This window comes from Melanotaenia boesemani, chromosome 8 (genome assembly GCF_017639745.1).
Source record: "Melanotaenia boesemani isolate fMelBoe1 chromosome 8, fMelBoe1.pri, whole genome shotgun sequence".
In the NCBI taxonomy this organism is placed as follows: domain Eukaryota; kingdom Metazoa; phylum Chordata; class Actinopteri; order Atheriniformes; family Melanotaeniidae; genus Melanotaenia; species Melanotaenia boesemani.
The window spans coordinates 26,300,039-26,320,647 of record NC_055689.1 but is presented as its reverse complement, the minus strand read 5'-3'; the positions used below and the strand labels follow the sequence as shown (position 1 = coordinate 26,320,647).

The 20,609-nt window shown below is 38.9% G+C and overlaps 1 protein-coding gene across 1 annotated transcript in view; it reads left to right on the top strand.

Annotated features, from left to right (window-relative positions):
- Positions 1-20,609, top strand: part of ak5 (adenylate kinase 5) — a 116,444-nt gene that overhangs the window by 55,987 nt on the left and 39,848 nt on the right. The window contains exon 8 of the mRNA XM_041992747.1: positions 3,649-3,722. Coding sequence (XP_041848681.1) covers positions 3,649-3,722 — 74 coding nt within the window. The remainder of the gene's footprint in view (positions 1-3,648; positions 3,723-20,609) is intronic.

Below are 20,609 nucleotides of genomic sequence, written 5' to 3'. Positions count from 1 at the left end.
CTCGGGCAGATTCCCAGCAATCTTTGGCAATATTGTGCTACTTGACATGAGTTTGACTCGCTTTTGCAGCACCTCGATCCACAGAGCGCTCTCTCATGAAACCACTAAATGGATGCAGAGAGGGAGCAACTCAAAAGACGTTGCACCTCAGTGTCAGAAGATCTCAAAAACAGGTTCTTACATTAAATGAAAATCATTTAACACGTCATAAATGGAGAAATTATGCTGTGCCAGTGAAAGACTGGTGAAACCTCTTAAGCTCTCTGGTCTCCTATTTCCTGCTCATGACCTCTGTTGTCAACTCTGACTGCCTCTGCATGAACATAGAAACCATTTTTGTAATGAAGGAAATTCTAGACTTTCTTCTACTAACTGATGCCCCTTGAGATTGATATTAGTCTAATTTGTGTTGTTTAATAAGGACAGACAGATTAAGGATCTGCTTAAAAATCTGTGGATTACAGAAGTTTTTACTTTTAGTTTTTTGGAGATGTTTTTGACTGCTCAGAGGAGTTTTTAGAGATTGTGTAGTACCCTTTTAAGGTCCCTACAGACAGAGACTTCAGCAATTTGCGGTTCATGAAACTGTCACGAAAGGTGATGTATCGATCTGTGTTCTGCAACATGATTTTTTTCCTTTTTTGTGTGACTGAAAGAAAAATAAAACCTCAGTGTTTTTTTTTTTTTTTTTTGTGAAACTGTCACCTGTGACCTGAGTGAGTCACCTGTGCAATGTCTGTACTTAAGAGGCTGTAGAGTGTGAAGGCACATTTAAACTGACATTCAGGGAACCTCAGTTGGTTTTTTGGTTCTTTCTAGTTTTTACAGTTTTGATTTTCAGTCAGTTACTTTTACTTTTACTCGCTGTCTGGTTAAGTTTGGGTGTTTAAAACTATTGGCTAAGGCTGGGTAAAGACAACATGTCCTAATGGGAAACAGACTTTCCAATCACATCTATCCACACGATGTAATTTAGCTGAAGAGTCCTGTCCCTCCCCCCACTGAAACAAACACATTTGAAAATTGTGATAGGTTTCATTAAAAGAAAAGAAATTAGTTAGCTCTTTCACCAGTCCAACATTTTGCTGTGATACAAGGAAGAGGTTGATCGGTTATGATTTACTGATGCACTGCCTGCTTTATAGGTGCACAGAGGATGCCAATCATCGCTGACATAACAAAATAGAGGCTTCTGAGGGACACGCACATTTCTTGCTATAATTCCTAGTACTTGGTTCATAAACAGCAATGTCACTCTGAATTTCCTACATGCAAGTTCTGTCCGAGGCTATGATATTCTCTAACAATGCATCAGAGGACAAAAGTTTTTGTGCTGGTTATCTCTTTTGTTTGAGATAGCCTGTAGGCACATCCAGTTGCACTGAATAATAATGCAGGAAACTCTTAAGGTTTTCTTAACACAGCAGGTTGCTGTTTAAGATGTAAAAGCCTTTTGGAAAATTGATTTTTAGCCTCCTGGAAGGCATAATTATCTGCTCATTAGCAGACTCCACTTAGTTAAAGTCATTGTGCCAGGTACATTTTGAGGTTATTTCTTTTTTTCATGGATTTTCTTTGTAGGAGGCTCAAAATTGCTGTGGAATAAAAAGTAAAACAAGGATTTTTTGCGACATGAAACTCTTAAATTCAAACAGTATCTTTGTGATGTCTGAAGCTTTGTTGTTTGCTTCATAGATCGGCTGATGTGTTTAATCTGCTGTTGCACTAAAGTATGAGGAAAAGCTGCAGGAGACAAAAAGATTAGTTGAAATCTAAAAATAGATTCTTGGAAGAGAGACTGGCCCTAGCTTCACCAGTGAGAGGAAGTTGCTGCCACTGTCCTCCATTCTCCCCGTCCTCTGTGATTATTGCAACAGCAGGCATCCTGGACTGAAGTGCTGCTGACGAGTCTGGCCTCTGCCACCTGACATTACTGGTCTCAACACAGCAAAACAAAGAAGCCTCCACACTGTCATACCTCAGGCCCTCACTTTGCAGGAATGAAATGCACTCCGACACGCTGCTGACTCTTTGAGTTGAGAACTGCTGTGAGCATACAGGACTTTTTTTTTTCTCTCCAGAGCATTCTGAAGCTTTTTATGATAATACATCTAAGAAATTCATTTTTCCCTGGAATCTGTCTGAATGCCTAAGCTGCATCATTGCATAATCTAACACAGATTCGGGTCAGAAGGCAATGGCATGCAGGGGGGGAAAAAATATGCCAAGGGGATGTGTTATTCACAACCCATTTCCACTTCGGAAGGAGATGAAAATGCACTATGTTAGAATTTTTCTCATCACCTTCTACCACAGCTTCTTAATAGTTCAGGTTTGCTTTAGATGTTCCAGATGCTAAAATCTACTTAGATTAGTGAATGTTGCTTTGCATACATGAGGTAGCATGTACCTACATATGGAAAATTTTGTGTACAAGTATACTATACATATGATACATGTAATATACTGTGTGAAACGGCTATCAGATCAAACAACACTAGAGTTGAGAGTAGATAGAACATTAATTTTAAACAGTTCAACTCATAGTTAATTAGCAGCAACACAAAAGAGCCATATTCTTGCCCATGAAATCGAACATTTACTCTTTATTCATCTTTTCAATGGAGAAAAATACCCAGCTAGTCTATTTTAGAGGTACAAATACCATCCTCACATCTTTACATATGTTAAGAAACTCCTAGCCAGTTAGCTTAGCAACAAGACTAACCCAGAGCAAATGAGTTGGTTACTCATCTTTAAACTGCAAAAATATCTCTTAAACTTTCTCAGTAGTTTCATTTCATTCAGACTGATCAAAAAGCAAATTTTTTTGATCAAATTTATTTCAAATTTGGGACACTCTGTCAATAGACGTTGTAGTGTCTTGATTGAATTTGTCCAACCACATATCACTAATCTATCTGCATGTGTTGCTGTGGTAACCATGAAGGCATCACTTACTAGCCACAACCTCCTGCAGACTGTTTTTCTCTATGTTTTCCCAATAGTGCTCTACTCAGAGCAGCAAGGACATAGCTTAGACTTGCTGTCAATCTGGATTTCATGTGGTTGTTGACAACCATGATGCAATTACAGCAAAAATGACTTTTAAATGAAGTTGGAACAGCCAGAACATATGTTTGTTGCTGTTGTTGCAGCCAATAAAATGAAGTTCCAAGGGATGGATCTGAAACACAAGACCTCTATCCATGTCCAGTGTCCCCCGACCCATTATTATACATAATAATATTCTAATTTATATTGTGGATGCTGCAAAGTTTTACCTCACCACTGTACAAAATATGCAGTAGAGAACAAAACTGTTTCAGGTTGTAAAAATGTTTTGCATGTTATGATGGGAGTCTGTGGGGGTTGACTCACTAACAGAGCCAGCCTCAAGTGGCCATTCAGGGACCTGCTGTTTTTGTAGTTGTGCATTGACTTTATTTTTCAGTCATTTAAGCTGCCCCTTACAAAAAAAAATCTATAGGGTAGTTAATGCATATCACGCATAATGTACTTCAACTTTAACAGTACAGTATTGCATTCCAGTAGAGTGTAAGCCTAACAATAACACACCATGTTTTTACTCAAAGCCTAATAATGTGACATGTTAGGGACTGATGGTGGATTCTGTTCTGTTCACAGGTCCAAGTGAGTTGGATCTCAGTCTACTGAGTGAAACAAGCAACCTGGCAGATATGGCCTGCAAGAATGATGAGGTGAGATTATGATGCCCAATCATCTACTGGATCAGGGTTTATTGTCAACGCCGAGTGTTGATTTTAAAAATTCAGATGTCATTTAAAATTCAAAACCCATAATTTATTTATTTATTTTGCTTTTCTGTAAAGCTTTTGGCTTCAACTAGCAGAGGAAGGCTGAAAGCAACAATAGCCTCACAAATTCCTGAGGAAATGTACAAAGTTGTCTGCTTTAAAGTGTTGTTGTGTTTACAGTGTTCAACTAACCAACTGTACAGTTTAGTCAAGTCAAAGTCAGCTTTATTGTCAATTCTGCAGCATGTACAGGACAAACAGAATTGAAATTACAGTTCTCTCAAGCCTTGGTGCAGGAAATACAAGAGCTTGATGTAAATTGACATCTACATTTAACTATAAAAATATTTATCTCAGGTTTTCTGGTTTATTTCTTAATTTAGTCAAGCATCATAAACATCTGCAGCAGCTTGATTATATTATCTTTTCACTGTGCTGTTTTATTCCATTGCACAAAACCCATTTTGATTCAAGATCACTATCAAACAAATGCATCCTCAGCTCCCACATTCTCCCTCCTTTCTACTTGCAACATAATAGAAATGGCAACTGCAAATTACCTTTTCAAGAAAGGCAAACAGAGAACTCATCATATTGAACGCTGTAAATGTCCTGAGATAGCGAAGGCTGTTGTGTAATGCTCAGTGACGTTTCAGACGAGCTCCATTCCTCCACACAATCTGAGCTGGAGTCAGTGAAGCAATAAAACTGACCTCCGTCTTATTTTACATCCTGTCTGGGAACAACTTGACGTCTCCCTGCGCTTCGTCCACCTCATTCTTTAAACTCACAAGGGTTTTTTTTGTTTGGTTGTTCTTTTTATTTGGAAGGGTTAATTTACTGCTGTTTTCCAACCAGTGAGTATTTCACGTGTACTTGCAGTTTTACATCCAGTCTGTTGAAAACAGTATCAGAGCTGTTCATTTTTAAACCTTTTTATCTGCTCAGTAGTGGGGAAGTTTGGAAATTTGTGAATTTCATTGCTTAATTAATTTAACTTAATTCTAAGATTTTGTTCTAACTTTGTTGTTTTTTATTGTACTCTACTGTAAATTAATTAAAATTGCCATTTATGACAAAGTTAAAATGTATTTTTGCAAATTTAGGGGAAAAAAAAAAAAAATCTCATTTCTGAAAGTCTTCTGACCAGCCTGCTTTCATTATCATTGAAATTTGTCTGCAGCTTGTTTTGTGCTCATAGACATCTTGTCTAATGAGACAAAAAGTCTTTCAGAAGAACTGCATGCACAACATCACCTTGCCTACTTCTAAAACCCACACTGAAGCATGGGGGTGGTAGCATCATGCTGTGAGATTTCATCTCAGCAGCATGAAGAACTTCCAACTATCCTAATTAAAAGGATGAATGCAGCCAAATGCAGAAAAGTCTTTGAGGAAAAGTAGATGAAAAGGCTCCAAGGTGAAGCAACTGGAGTTTACTTTTTAGCACATCAATGACCTGAATCAAGCAACCAAACACAGACTTAAATCCCAGAGAACACCTGTGGGGAGACTTGAGGCAGAAACTCACTAACAGTGCTAATCCGGGTAGATGAGGCATGACAGAATCTGTCTGGAAAAATATGTCCAAGTCCAGGTGTACAGACTTAACAAGAGCCTTTAATCTGAAACTTCTGCCAAAGATGCCTCTGCAGTTTACTAAACATAAATGCTTTGTTAAAAACATACATAAATTTCTAAAAATATTATCTATTTGTCATTTCGAGTTGTGATAAACAAGCTCATGTGTGTTCCGTGCTCACAGATTGAATTACTTTCACAGCCAGGTGTTTTGTTACCTGAGAGCCAGCATCATGCCTGCTGTCTCCAGTGTCTCATGGCAGCCTGTGATTCCCTAATAAAACACTGTCATGGCAGATTAAGGTGACCTTTAAATGAGTCTGATAGATAATTGAATGATGTCATCTACTCATTATTCAGACACATTCAAAGCCTGGATAAAGGCTCCTCCATCCACACAATAAGGTGGTAATCCCTGCAGAGGAACTACAGAGCGGCTCAAAGGAAAGATGTACAAAACAAAACCAGGCAGAACAGCTAACTGAAGATGGCAATGTCCCTGTGCAACCCCTTCTGTGGCGAGCTGTGAAGTAAAATTAAGCCATTCTGCTGCCTTGTCGACCCGTATTTGTGGCGTCTGATATGAGACGTGCAGGAGTGTTGATCAAAGAGGATGTAGTAAGCAAGTCAGAGAGGCTTTTTTTTTTTTTTTTTTTTTGATCTGTGGTGTGAAATCTGCAGGACAATTTCCTGCAACTATTCCTCACTGTTCACCAGCTCTGATTTACTCAAATTAAAAGATTTTCTATACAGCTGAGCTACTCCTCACTTCTAGGCTGAATTTGTATTTTATTGAACGTCACTTGCAGAGAAAGCACATGTTGATTTTTAGTTTTGTTTGTGAGTTTTTACTGCAGAAACATTTATCTGTCGTCACTTTCTTTGTTGCAGCAAACAATGACAAGAAAAAGAAGATGTTTTTGTTATATTCTGACCTCCTTTTACTTTGTCTTTTTGCATTAAATAGATGAAAAGCTAGGGAACAGCCATGGTTGTACTTTGGCTGATTTGAAGGCTGTGACACATAATTTGCTATGTGTGTAACACCAGCTTCATACAATTATTGTGTGTGAGCAGAGAATTGACATGGTTGTTTAGCTGAGCATCATTTTGAAGCCACACTCTGCTCCTTAACTCCTTTCTGTCATATGCAGTTAAAGTACCGTTAGTTTGAATGCCATGTGGCTTCACAATACATTCTTGGCTATGAAAGAATAGTCACTGTGCCGCTTCTGTTGCCATATCCATAACACCAAAGATTTATTTACAAATGAAGCCAATGTCTGAGCAATGAATCCATCCACAACTACAATTTCTGTCCACACAGCCGGACTAAGCATCTGCAGCTGAGCTCACAGCCACTGGCTGTATGCTGTCACAGCTCAACCTCATGAGAAGAGAAAAAAGCAATAAATGCATCTTTTAAAGAGTCACATCTCCTTTTTCTGCAAGATCTGTACAGCATACCCCTAAGCTGGCAATGAAGTTTAATAGGCAGGTGAATTACACTCACTTTCCATTTAAGAGATTTTTAATGAGTTATTGCAAAGGAATGCAAAAGTAGCAAGAATTGCAATTCTTCAGGCAAAAAGAAGAAGAAGAAAATTCTTATGACCACTTTCTTTTGTGACATTGGCCCCTTAAACCTTGCTGTAGTCTAGTTTTTTATTTTCCATCAGAAAACAACCATACATATCAATAAAATGAATGTCCATTCAAATACTGAGCAGCCAATTCAAAGAACCTGCAACATGTGGCAGCCTTCAAAAACATCCCATCGGCTATGTGGTATTAACAGATGCAGCCTGGTTCCAGTGAAAGTAGAAGGACATCAGAAATTGAAAGATGGCCCTGAAAAAGTTTTCAGCTTACTGAGTCAGGTACAGGTACAGCTGATTTCCAACCCAATGCTCCACTAGGCTACTTCTGGGAAAATATTCAATGGAAACTGGTACAATGAAAAAGAAAAAAATAACAGGTAATTTGGCAAACTATATTCTACTACCAGCAGAATGAGATGATAAAATAAATTCTTACTGTGGTGAAAACCACCTTTTAAATGGAAACTGTCTTCAGGGTCAATCTTTGCTCTTATTTTGAGGAAAGCCCTTTTTTAACTTGTGCTATGAAGAACATGCTACTGTTGAGTGTTATCACACCTAAAATATGCCCGCTGCTTTTAATAGCTGAATATGCCAAAACATTCAAGAAACTTATTAGTGAAATTTAGAATGTGACATAAGGAAAGGGACATTACCCGGATTAACATTGGGCTTGTATTTCCAAAGTGGAGAGCACTGAAAGATCTAAAGAGGCCACAATTTGAGTCGCAACTAGCTCTTTTTCTGGACAGTAAGTAATAACATAAACATTATAAGATGCTTCAACATGTTCCATAAAATAGTCGTCTTGTTTTGCTCAGTGTGTTTGTACCTTGCTCATTTGTTTGCAGACAAGGCAAGTTGGGGGTGGGTAAAGAAGTAGGAGGAGGTGTGGCTCATGACACACTTTTGTTTTGGTTCATCTTTAGTTGAGTAATTTAAGTCATGTTAACATTAATTAATAAGGACATTTCATTCATGAGGCAACAAGTGTTTTAAACAAAAGATAACGTGTAAGATAACCGCATTTATGAATATGAAAGAGTTTCATTATTCTAATTTTAACATTACAAAAACTAAATAAATAAATGCTGCAAGGGGGAAGGGAGAGACTCAATGATTTAGGATCAGAGAGGAGATTTTTATCAGAAAACAAACAAAACAAGAAGTGAATGAACTCATGAATAAATCACAACACACTGACAAGAAATATTTGCAATGTCAGTCTTAGTCTTACTGGATCTCAGTGCTGCATTTGATACAGTTGACCACAATATATTGCTTAAACGACTGGAGAACTGGGTGGGCCTCTCTGGTACTGCGCTACACTGGTTTAAATCTTATTAAGAGAATAGAAAGTACTTTGTGTCTATAGGTAACTTTACATCTGAGCAGACAAAAATTACACGTGGAGTTCCCCAAGGTTCCATTCTGGGGCCTCTTCTGTTTAACATCTACATGCTCCCACTGGCACAGGTCATGAGGAAAAACAAAATTAGTTACCATAGCTACGCAGATGACACACAGATATATATTACAGTGTCACCAGGAGACCGAGGCCCCGTACAGGCTCTTGGTAAATGCATTGAGGAGATTAATGACTGGATGTGTCTGAACTTTCTTCAGTTAAACAAAAACAAAACAGAGGTGATTGTCTTTGGTGCGAAAGAGAAACGATTAAAGGTCACCACAGAGCTTCAGTCTATACACCTAAAAACCACCAACCAGGCCAAAAATCTGGGTGTACTGTTGGACTCAGACCTTAACTTTGAAAAACACATTAAGGGAATTACAAAATCAGCCTACTATCACCTTAAGAATATGTCAAGGGTAAAAGATCTGATGTCTCAGCAGGACCTGGACAAACTAGTCCATGCATTCATCTTTAGTCGACTTGATTATTGTAACAGTATTTTTACAGGTCTACCTAAAAAATCAATTAGACACCTGCAGCTGATTCAGAACTCTGCTGCTCGAGTCCTCACTAAGACCAAGAAAGTGGACCACATCAGTCCAGCTCTGAGGTCTTTACACTGGCTGCCTGTTTGTCAGAGAATAGATTTTAAAGTTCTATATAAAAATAAATATATAAAGCTCTGAATGGTTTAGGACCAACATACATCAGTGACCTCTTGACCCATTTTGAACCTGCCAGAACCCTCAGGTCATCTGGTTCCAGTTTCTTATCAGTTCCCAGAGTCAGAACCAGACATGGAGAAGCTGCATTCAGCTTCTATGCTCCACATGTCTGGAACAAACTCCCAGAAAGCCTCAGATCAGTTGAAACACTCAGTTTATTTAAATCAAGGTTAAAGACCCACCCGTTTTTTGCTGTATTTCACTAACTTTTATTTAGAAGTCAAAATCTACATCTGGTTCTTTTAAACTGGAATCATGTTTTAATATTGTCTTTAACTTTATTTCTTGCATTTTATCTGTTTTATTTTAGCATATTCCTTCTGCTTTTGTTTCATTAATTGCATTTCTTTTATTCTTTATTTATTTATTTTTATTATTATTTTTTTAATGCACTTGTCTGCACCCTGCTGTAATGATTTATGTAAAGCACTTTGAATTGTCTTGTACATGAAATGTGCTATACAAATAAATTTGCTTTTGCCTTTGCAATTAGAGGATAACTGAGGCCCTGTTTACACAACACTGTTTCCACGTAAAATGCAAACATTTTTCCTTTGCGTTTTTGAAAAAAAAATGCATTTACATAACAGTGGAATGAAAACTATGTCCGTACAGGAGAAAACCCTAAGAGAACCAGAAACAATGCGCTGTGTGTTCCAGGCCTCTAGTGGGCAGTAAACCTGAAACCCAACACACAGGACAAACAGCAGCGACGGTGGCAGTCTTGCGCATCACGCTCTGATTGCTTGTCTCCAAGAAATTTGATTGGTTATGAAATTGGAGGGAATTTTGACATTTTCAAAGCAGTCCTGTGACAGGCAAGGCATGAAGGATGAAGAGTCAGAAGATTTTGATTGAATTGACAGAAATCTTTATTCTATGTTGACTCAACTGTAAAAAGAAAAAGACAACACTTGGTTCATCCTATTTTACATTAGGGCTGCAAATAATGACTATTCTGATAGTCGATTAGTCATCGACTTTTAAAATGACTAGTCGACTAATCGGATTATGTATCTCATAATTATTAAATGGCTCTTATTTCACTTTCAGCTTTTAAATCTTACGTTAATCGTTGCAGCCCTATTTTACAAACAAGGAAACAGCATGGTGGATATCATCATTTGATGGCAGACCTTAAGGCTGATACAGATAAATCCAGGACCTACGTTTGGACAAATTCACCCTAGTGCCTTTCTGTTTACATCTATATAATCTTTGCGTGGAGTATTGTAAATTATGGGAAAGTCAGACACAGCTAAAATGATCTGATCCTTCATGTTGAAAGTGTTTGCAGACTGCGCTGTATATCCTGCTTTCAGCTCATTGGTCAGTCAATGAAACCCCTCACTGGTTGGATGTCACTTGTCGCTTGGCTGGAGGAGGGCAGCGATTTTCGCCTCATTGAGCAAGTTCCATAGGAAATTAATGGAGAAGGAGCAATGTCGCCTCCTGTGTGTCAAGTCTATAAGACCGCAATACACAACACAACAACAGCGGCGGTACATGTCAACCGCCAGTTATCTGGCACATGTAATCTATGCGTATTTGCTGACGGCATAAATACTCTACCAGAAACAGGTTTTACTTCAACAGACCAAATAAAATAAAAAGGTGTAGCTGCAAAAATATGACACAGAGGTCCGCCATTATTGTTGTGCTTTTTGAAGGTTAAGCAGGGTCTGGGTGTGCAAGTGCAAGATGACGTTAAATACGTCATAGTTGCCAAAAGATTCCACTTCCAGTTTACACTTAGTGACTCATCTTTGCAATTTTATTGACCCAAAACTCTGTGTTACCGTATAAGCAAGAGGCCAGAAGGCAACAAAGCTTTTGTGTTTTACTGTCTCAGCATTGCGGCGTAAATGGGGCCTGAACCTACACCTTTAGACACACTTTGCCAGCATTGGTGGTGATGCACTTCTTTCACCATTTGATTTCAGTTTGGTGTTGATCCATTCCGGGGAGCGGAATATATTATGGAACAAAAGAAATGCTAGTATCCAACACAGATGGCTCAGTGATAGTTAGGAAATGCCCAATCTGTCTCCTGTTCACATTGGTGACTATAAGCCCACTTGGATATGCACCAGACAAGCTTATATGCAGTTAGATCTAAGCCATGTGTTGTAGAGACACCAAGTGGATCTCTTTTGGGGAGTTGTATCTGCTCAGATGTCATCGCAATCTCATTAAGCAGATCAGCTCTCTGAAGGCACACTCTTTGTGGAGTTTGCAAAGTCTTCTAATAATGCCATTTTGAAAAAAAAAAAGACAACTCCTTACTCCTGATACTGTCCCCATTACTTGACAGTAACATCTAAACCAAAATGAAACACTAACATAGCTAGAGTTATCACAGCAAATGAAGCAATGACTCAAACACTGTTGATTTTAATAAAGGTAAATTGGTTCAACTTGTTGCCCCTCTGAGTGATAAATGTGCAGGATGCTTTCTGTGTGCAGAGCATTTTCCTATTGACCTCAAGGCTCATTTTAATGGCAGTTCAATATTGCGTCCCAAGATTTGGAAAGAATGAGCTGAGAGCAACAGCCACAATTTATTTAAATTGATCACACAGGTGACTCACCAGGAAATTTTAATGTGAAGGAATCATTTCCAGAACGAAAGACTTAGAGGCATCTTGTGCTGCCTACTACTAAGAAAGTCATCATACTGCTTCAAATCTGTTGGTAGTTTTAGAGTTTTTGCCTCTCAGACAGAAATTACACCAACTAAAAGGTTTTGGTTTTTTGTTTTGTATTTGTTTCACAATGATTTTGGGAACCACCCCAGGTCCGCCACTTTTTTTTCAACTAAATTACGTTTATTAAAGTTTTTAAAGGATAAGGATAAACAAAAAAAAAACTATTCCTATTGTCTGCTTTCAACCACAGACCATAAACAAGACCTAGAAAGAATCTCTGTGTTGTGCTGAGCAGAAACAGCAGCTACATTTGTATTTTAAGGAGCATGACAACATGGTTTCATTATGGGAAAGGTTGCCCCATTTTCATGCCATTTTTAAATAATTCGTAACAAATGGGAGATATGTATTTACAGTTTAACCTACTTAAATTAAAGAATTTGACCTCCTGTTGTTATTTTAACCACTTTCCAAGTTACGGATTGTTTACACTGCATTTAATACTGCTGAGATACTTTATTGTAAGAGCCAAGCACAGTTCCTTTCCATTTTCTTCTAAATTTTTTTTCCAAGAGAAGGATTTCCATTGTGTTTCTAATTAAAAAGTGTAATAGAAAGGTGTTAACTATTAACTTTCATGACGCACTTGCTTGTTGTAGTTGTAAGCATAAACAAGGATATAAACTTAACACAAAAAACAAGTATTTCTGTTTGGTTGATTTCTTCTCTCCTTTAATAAAACCAACTGGTGTTATTTTCTACAGTTGGAAAGCCTGTTTAGTCACCTTTTAGACAAGGCTTAACTTGTAAGGATCATGCTTCTGTGCAATGAGCAAAGAAGCTAAACATGTGGCTCATGATGCCCAAAAATGTGCCAAAATCCCCTGCTGTTTTCCTGTTGGTGATTACTCTTGTTTTGAGATTCTGCCAGATGTGCTCCAGTCACAGATGTATGACTAGCAACTGATTGGAACATAGCTGATAGACAGACATACTGATATCAGATTCTGGGACCAGTGATGATGCCATATCTCCAGAACATTTTCTTCCACAGAGCCAAGATCATCACAGAGTCCCTCCAGAATTTGGGAGTGGAGAGGATAATGACCTGATGTGACTACTACAGACCTAGTTCAACCTTGGGATCAGATTGCCGTGCTGTATATGCTAGAGTGACCAATACAACCATGATGGTTGAACTTCGACAACTCCTGGTTGAGTAATGGGATGCTATCCCACAGCAAAATGTGACTAATCTGGTGACCAGTATGAGGAGGTGCCAAAGGATACAATGAATAAAGTGTAAAACTGGTCAATATTTTTTCTTATTACTGTGGCAGAGTGCAATCATCTTATCTACCAAGCAACTCAAAACAAGGGTGAACACCAAGAGGAAAATATTGCAGGGAACATTTTTGGGAGGTATTTCCCACATATTTAGCCGTGTTGCTCATTCAACAGAAGCACAATCCTTACAAGTTATTGCTTGTTGTAAAGTGACTAATCAGGCTTTCCATCAATGTGTAACAAAACACCAATTGGTATTATTAAAGGGGAGAAATAATTAACCAAACACAAATTTCCTCACTTTTATGGTAAGTTTATGAAAAATGCTGAAGTCTACTACTGCAAAAACCACATGAAAATGGATTTTAAAAATATATGAGAAAGTGTCACAAAGTGCAGCTTCATTTGCGTTCCATTTTATTGATCGTTTGGGCTCCAAGGGCTTCCTCATGATCAAGGCTTTTCTCTTATGTGATTCCCTAGTTTGTTGGTTTCTGTTTCTTTTGATCTATAAATATAATCACCAGTTAATTAGCTAATATCTCCAGGAAACCTGTCTAGAATTAAAGGGGCAGTGGAATAAAGTTACCTTAGATTTCTCCATATTAATTCAGCTCCCATTTTAGATACTAAATTAACTGTTAAGCTTTGATTTTCCCACGTGGAGCAACAAATTTTTTCCTTCACTGTTATCTGTAAGGCCAAAAAGCAAAGATGAGTAGATAATGCTTACCAAAGGAAAAATCCTTTTGTATTTTGTAAATGTAACCAAACAGGCTCAGATGAATGTTTTGCATCTTTTGCCTCATTAGTGAAATTCTCAGAAATGTGTCAGCATCCTCCAGCACTCGTTTGCTGGAGTTTAATAAGCATCACAGCTTCACAGGGCTCCTCTAAACAGACACGTAAGGTGTTGTTTATGATGTTTGCGTAAGCGTGTGGGCTTGTGATTATAATCGTGTTGTCTGCATCCCACACTGACGCTCATCTTGAACACACTTTATCAACTTCCCAGAAATTAATGTGTTTCTTATCAGGTGTATTTGGGTTTTTATTCATATTTTTTCTCCATCACGTGAAAGCAACGCATGCTGTGCATGTGTTTCTGCCTCTGAGTCATCAGACCAGTTGGTGTACCCACATTGCCAAGCTGGTCTGTCGCTGGCACCCAGCACTCCTCCACACCGACAGCATCTATTTAACACTTTTGGTGCTCTGCTTCTCCTTACCACGTGTCTCCGCTGTTCTGCAGCCACAGCCGTACCCAGACCTCACACTGACCTCTTGGAAAGCGGCCAAATGTCGAAAGTATAATCTTTACAGTCAGAGCAATGTGAGGTCAAGAGCCGGCAGTGGATGGAAATGTCAGAGAAGGTTGTTTTTCTTTAGGCATCTGTCGGGAGATGATGTTTGTTTTCTGTTTTCTGGCAGTCAGCTGGATCTCTGGATGACTGGAAATTAAACCAGAAAATTTCACCATCTGAGCACGAGTTCAGATCAACACTTACAGTGTTGATAAACCACCAAGAGCTGCAATTCATGGAAGAAAATGACCATTAATGTGGCTTCTTAGAGAGTGAGAAATGCTTTTTACACTGAGTTATCGTAATACAGTAGTAGCGGTTTAAAAGTTCCCATCCAAGCTGAAAGCCAGCCGAATACCTGCCGGCTTCCAGCCCAGTTCCATTCCAGTTCCAGCCAGCTGCCTTCCAACTTCCAGCCGCCAGAGAGGCCCCCTCCTTCTCCTGGGAGTGTCGATGTTTTAATCAAACTCCACCCATTCCTTGTAATATAGGGTAGACCCAGAAGATGGCGCTTCTCTCACAGACTTCTCATCGCCCGTAGTCTGTCAGATTTTATCTGAATTTACACTGACCGGCAGAGGCGCCACTCAAAGCACCTCTGATGGCCAGTCACAATTCATAAAAATGCATAAAACTTAATACATACTCATCGTTTGACGTGGAATGTGAAATTGTAACATGCGCGCTGCCAATTGTTTTATTCAGAAATGAATGCTAGTAGGTTAATAAAACCTTTCAAATACTGGATCACAGCCCCTAGCTCTATTCTCAATAGGATGTATTTATCATACTGATTAATCTTTTAATATTAGCATTATTAACATAGACAAATCAGATTTGGATCAAGCAACACAGAATCTCTTTGAGGTAGCTAGGAAGGGTTATTTTATTCTCATATTATTTATTTCACCTCCATAAGAAGACAGGGCGACAGATAAAAGCCCCACGCAGGATCGGAGATAATTTCTTCCACTTCAATGTGTCTAATCGCGGGGGGACATCCAACACTCGCTGTGCTGCGACTTCCTGCTCGCCGGGAATCCCGATTACGTCACCCCTCCAGGTGGGCTATTCCCCGACACGCTCTGATTACCATTCCAAAAGGTACTGTATGCAGCCCCCAACTTGAACATGCGCCTTCTTCAACATTCGCACTTGCTCCAGAAAATTACCATCTCTTAGGCTCCTCCACCACCACTTTGACTGTGGATTGATACGTAAATGAGCCGCAATGAGGCAGCTGAACAAGTGACCCAGTTTTGTGATTGTTGCACATTGGGTAAGAGTGGTCAAACGAGTCCAGTTTGTGTTGTCATGCTACCAGAAATTCAGTAGGCTAGTCGGTCCTAATGCAGTGAATTTCCATGTTAATGTTGCCAAATTCAATAGCATAGCAAGAGATGAAAAAAGAAACAACGATATTTCTTCAACATGTTAACCAAAATATTTACCTCTTAAAGCATAAACCAAGTATTTACAACAAGCAGTGTGCTTTTTAACGTTAACGTGTGCCATAGCCTACTGCACAGCTGTTCCTCCTTCCAAGTCTTCTTTTTTATTATATTGTTGTTTTATCATCTGAATATACTACAACAACACAGAGAAAATATATGAAAGTTTATTTTACGCTGGTATTTGCGCAGCAGAGTTTTCTGCCGCCGGATTTGTAGTCCAGGAACGGAGAACACAGCTGCTGCCAGGAAAGGTGGATTACATTTTGTTAAAGCACAGCAATCTCCGAGTAGCCTATTATAAATACCCTCTCAGTGGCAAAATAAAACACACTGGTCTGGTTTAGTCTTCACTCTGAAATGGTTCAGTCAGAGGAATATAAAGCTGTTTTAAAAATGTTGAACAAGCTTAAAATAAACATTCATAGGCTATCTATGTGTTTTAGATTAACACAATGATAAAACAACAATAGGCTATAATGGAAAAGAAGCGGTGCAGCATGGCAATGATGCGTTAATGGCTCGGGTCGCGGGTTAAACATCAGTCTGGTTCGGATTTAAATGGAATAAATACATTGGTGACGAGTCGGGTTCGGGAGTCATTCTAACGGGTTAGAGCAGGTATGCGTAGCAAAACAGAACCGTGCAGGACTCTGCTCTAAGCAGTTCGGACTTGGTTGACCTGGAACCATTTGACAATAAAATCTGGAGCCATCCTGCAACGCGCTCGCTTAGGCGTCCAGTTAAACCGTGTTTATTCAACCAGTCCCTACTTCATTGCATTCATTCTTTCCTCATAGCCTACGTGCACATTTTTTTCAAGATTGTTTATGTCAGTTTTGTTTTGGAAAATGAAAAAGGAGTCTTTGCGCAGAACTTATAACATTATTCTAATCTTACCACTTGCCTATTTTATTATTGTGTATTTTTGTAATAACATGTAAATTCACTGCATAGGAACCAACTAGTCTACTGAATTTTGTGTGACAACACTAACAGAACTGTTTTGACAATGCAACAATTACAAAACTGCGGCTCATTTACTTATCAATCCATAGTCAAAGTGGTGGTGGAGGAGCCTTGGAGATGGTAATTTTATGGAGCAAGTGCGAATGTTGAGGAATTTAGCCTTTGTTCAAGTTGTGGGCTGCATATATGCAGCCCACAACTTGGTATACCTTTCAGAATGATAATAAACAGAACAAGACACACCAAACCAGGAGCTAAGACCACGAAGTTCAGCATCATGCTTATCTATCTTTGGCGTTTTTACACCAACATTTTTATACACTGGATAATGATAATAATTATCGATTAAAGTCACGGATAAAACTGCTGTTGTTAAAACACACCCATCTCTTACAAAATCTAAAATGTAAAACAAAAAAAACAACAAACAAAAAATCTGGATCACTGTAGAAATATCTTTATTCATTGCTGATCATCTGGCCATTGAAGCGTTTTTATTTGGAATTGGGAACAAATATTTTCCACCCTGTTATATTCTGTTCCACTCTGTTATGTTCCATTCCACCCTGTTAGTAAGGTGTTATTTAAATTTTTTTTTTACTAAAAACATTGAGGACTGTGAATCTTGTTGCACCATATTAGGAAGTGAGGAACATTAAATTGATTTTGCTTTTCTGTTCCCAGGTCAAAAGGAATGTAATTATCTCTCATTTGAAATACTTGATTATGCTTTCCTTCTTGCCTTTGTGGAAACAGAAACGTGATAATCTCTCACTTGAAAGCAAGCTGGGCGTACAATAGTGTGATGACGATGAAAACTCACATGACCAATGCTCAATAAAGGGTACATGAAAATGTGAGAAATGGTCAAAAGCACAAATACCGTTTGTGGTGAGTAAAACTATACAGCACAGTCCACAAGGCTCTTTTCAAGCACACTCCTCCCCCCAAGGAGTATGCTTGAACAGCTAACGGCAGGTAATGGCTGTGTTTACAAATGTAAAGGTGCTAATTGTTGGCCATTGAATTGTTAATTTCAAACCGGGCAGCCTTTTGGTTGTACTCTGGGCATGGTAGAGGGGTAAGAAATCTCTGGGTTTTCTAGTGTTAAACACTGGAAGCGTCGCCAGCGGTCTTTTGATGACCGCCAGTCATGCTATCATGCTTATAGTGTATTAAAAACTAAACGGCTGAACCTGGTATTTTAGGACTTTTATTATATAGTTGTTGACTATAGTTTTACCTGCTTACTTGTTTGGAAAAGTAAACACATCAATATTTCCGAGCAGTTTAGCAGGTCTATACTTCCACAGAGCCGCTCAGGGAGACTCTTTCTCAGCCAAACTGTCGTATATCACGGCTATGGAGTTGTAATAAATGGCCGCCCTACTCTGCTTCTGATTGGCTGTAAGATCACAAACCCTGTGTGATGATAGGCTGCTGGTTCCTGTCATTCCTACCAGCCTTTGCGCATGTGCCTGCTTCAGACAGCGGGCAGGCGGCTGTCCCACCACTGAGACACAGCTGTATGACGTTTTATCACGTTTTATCACTAGATCGCTATGAATAAAATCCAGGGACACTTCATTTCACAGTATAAACCATTTATTTACTTATCTACTTAGGATAATAGCACTTTGAGGCCTAATTCAGAATATAGGTTGGGCTGGGTCCGGACTTTTGTGATCCCTGCTTTACACATTATCAGTATTATGTTATTTTTACCGGCCGATATTACGTTATGATTTTGTCAATATTCAGTTATGCAGCAGCTGTATCAACCCCCACTGTGAATAACTTACGTTGCAGTCAAATGACCGCTGGCAGCGCTCCTCGGGATGTTTAGAAAGCTCGCTGCTAGTGACATTCACCACTTAGCCGACTTGAGGAGGTTGTGCTTTGCCTCATAACACCATTAGCTACACATGTCGGCTTTTTTGATACATTTATTTGACGCCATTTTCAAATCAAATCATTTTTTAAATGTTGGCAAAAATGCAACAAATGAGCGACACAGCTCATTATAAACTGTTTAGAGAGCAGCAAGATCAAATCACTGCTCCTCCCTCCCCGTGGACAAAAGAGGGATTGCAGCTGTTTTTTTACTTGGGCTGCTTAGGGGCAGAGCCTCGCTGACGACGTCATTGCGGGGGATTACATTACCCCCACAGACCTGTGAAGGATCGGCCAAGGATCAGTCAAGGACCAGTCAAGGACCAGTCAAGAACCAGTCAAGGACCCATCATGGAAACAGGGGAACTTTTAAACCGCTACTACTGTAATTATCATAATGTTGTCTGCAGTCTTTGTGATAGCTTTGATTCATGACTGCTTATTTCCTGCACAGGGTTGCTCATCTTTAAATGTTTTTTTTTTTTACTGTTGCTGCCCTCCATAACTTAACATATATTGTAAGGTTAAATCATGCAATTTATTGCAACTAATATTTAGAATATCTTGCCTTGGGTCAGCAAAATTAAATGACCAAATACAGTGTATCCACCCTGGAGGGACTATTTGCTGAATCATGTTGTTCATCACCAATTTTCAAATTTGTTAAAGATGTTGCAAAATAATTATATTTTATATATAACAAGCTGGCACAGACTAGAGTTGGTGCTGGGTGAAGCCCTCATGGGAGGAAAATGATGGCAATATTAGGAAAGGAAACGTGAGAAACTGGAGAAACACATAGGACTCAAGGAAGACCTGGAGAAAGCCTGGAAGGTGAAGGCAACAGTAGTACCAGTGGTCATCAGAGCACTGGGGATCGTGTCTACCGTGATGGAGAAGTGGCTCCAACAGACACCTGGAGATTTCCATACAGAAGGATGCAGTCCCAGGAACAGCTAAGATACTGCGTAGGACCCTTAAGTTCCCAGGCCTCTGGTAGAGAAACCCAAGGTGAACAGCCATCCAGCCTATCCAGGGGAGATGGGGGAGAAAAGGAAAACCAAATGTCTTTATACCAAGGGAGCAAATGACAAACCAAAGGCAGGTGCAGTAATTAGTAAACAGAATCCAGGTGAAAAGAAAGATCAAACTATAATCCTGAGACCTAATAAAGAAGAAACTGAGGAAATAAAACAAGAAAACAAGTAATAAAACAATAGAAAAACCAACTTAAACCTTACCAAACCTGACAGAAAATGTGGAAATCAGAACAGCAGACTAAAACTTACACTGACCAAAAACACAAAAAAAGACAAATTAGTTGGTTAAATTTTTTCACACTGGTAAAAATTTCACAAGTATCCTACAATAAATAAACACCCCCTCTCTTTCTCTCATCTTAGTTGAACGTAAACTCTTCACATGATGGTGTACTTTAGGAAACTTATGTTGGGAGGGCAGTTTGATGAAATACTGCAGCTTATCCTTGAAACTTTATGTTGTAAAAATTCATTATAGTTACATTTACAGCTGAGTTAAGCTGCTGTAGATCAAGCTGGCCATTCAGTTGGACCGCTTTTCCTGTATATATGGATAGAGGGTAACAGAGTAATTGTCTCCTATTAAATTCGCTGTACCGACTTTGTCTTTCTGTAACCTGGATCGTCATGTTGTCAGATGATGCTGTGGTTAAAAAAATCATAATTTTACTGCAGTAAAGTGATGGCCTGGAAATGCTTTCAGTGACTGAGTTGATAATGGGCAGCTTCTTTTTCCATATGATGCAAAAATGTGCAACTTTGGAGCATGTGAAGAATACATGGGCTCATATGCACATTTATATCTAACCATACTTCATGCGTCTGTTAGTCTGGTTTATAGAGCTTCAGTTGTGTGTAATTTTTTGTCTGACTGACACAGCTGTATCCAATTTTTTTTCTCAAGTGTCATGTAAACT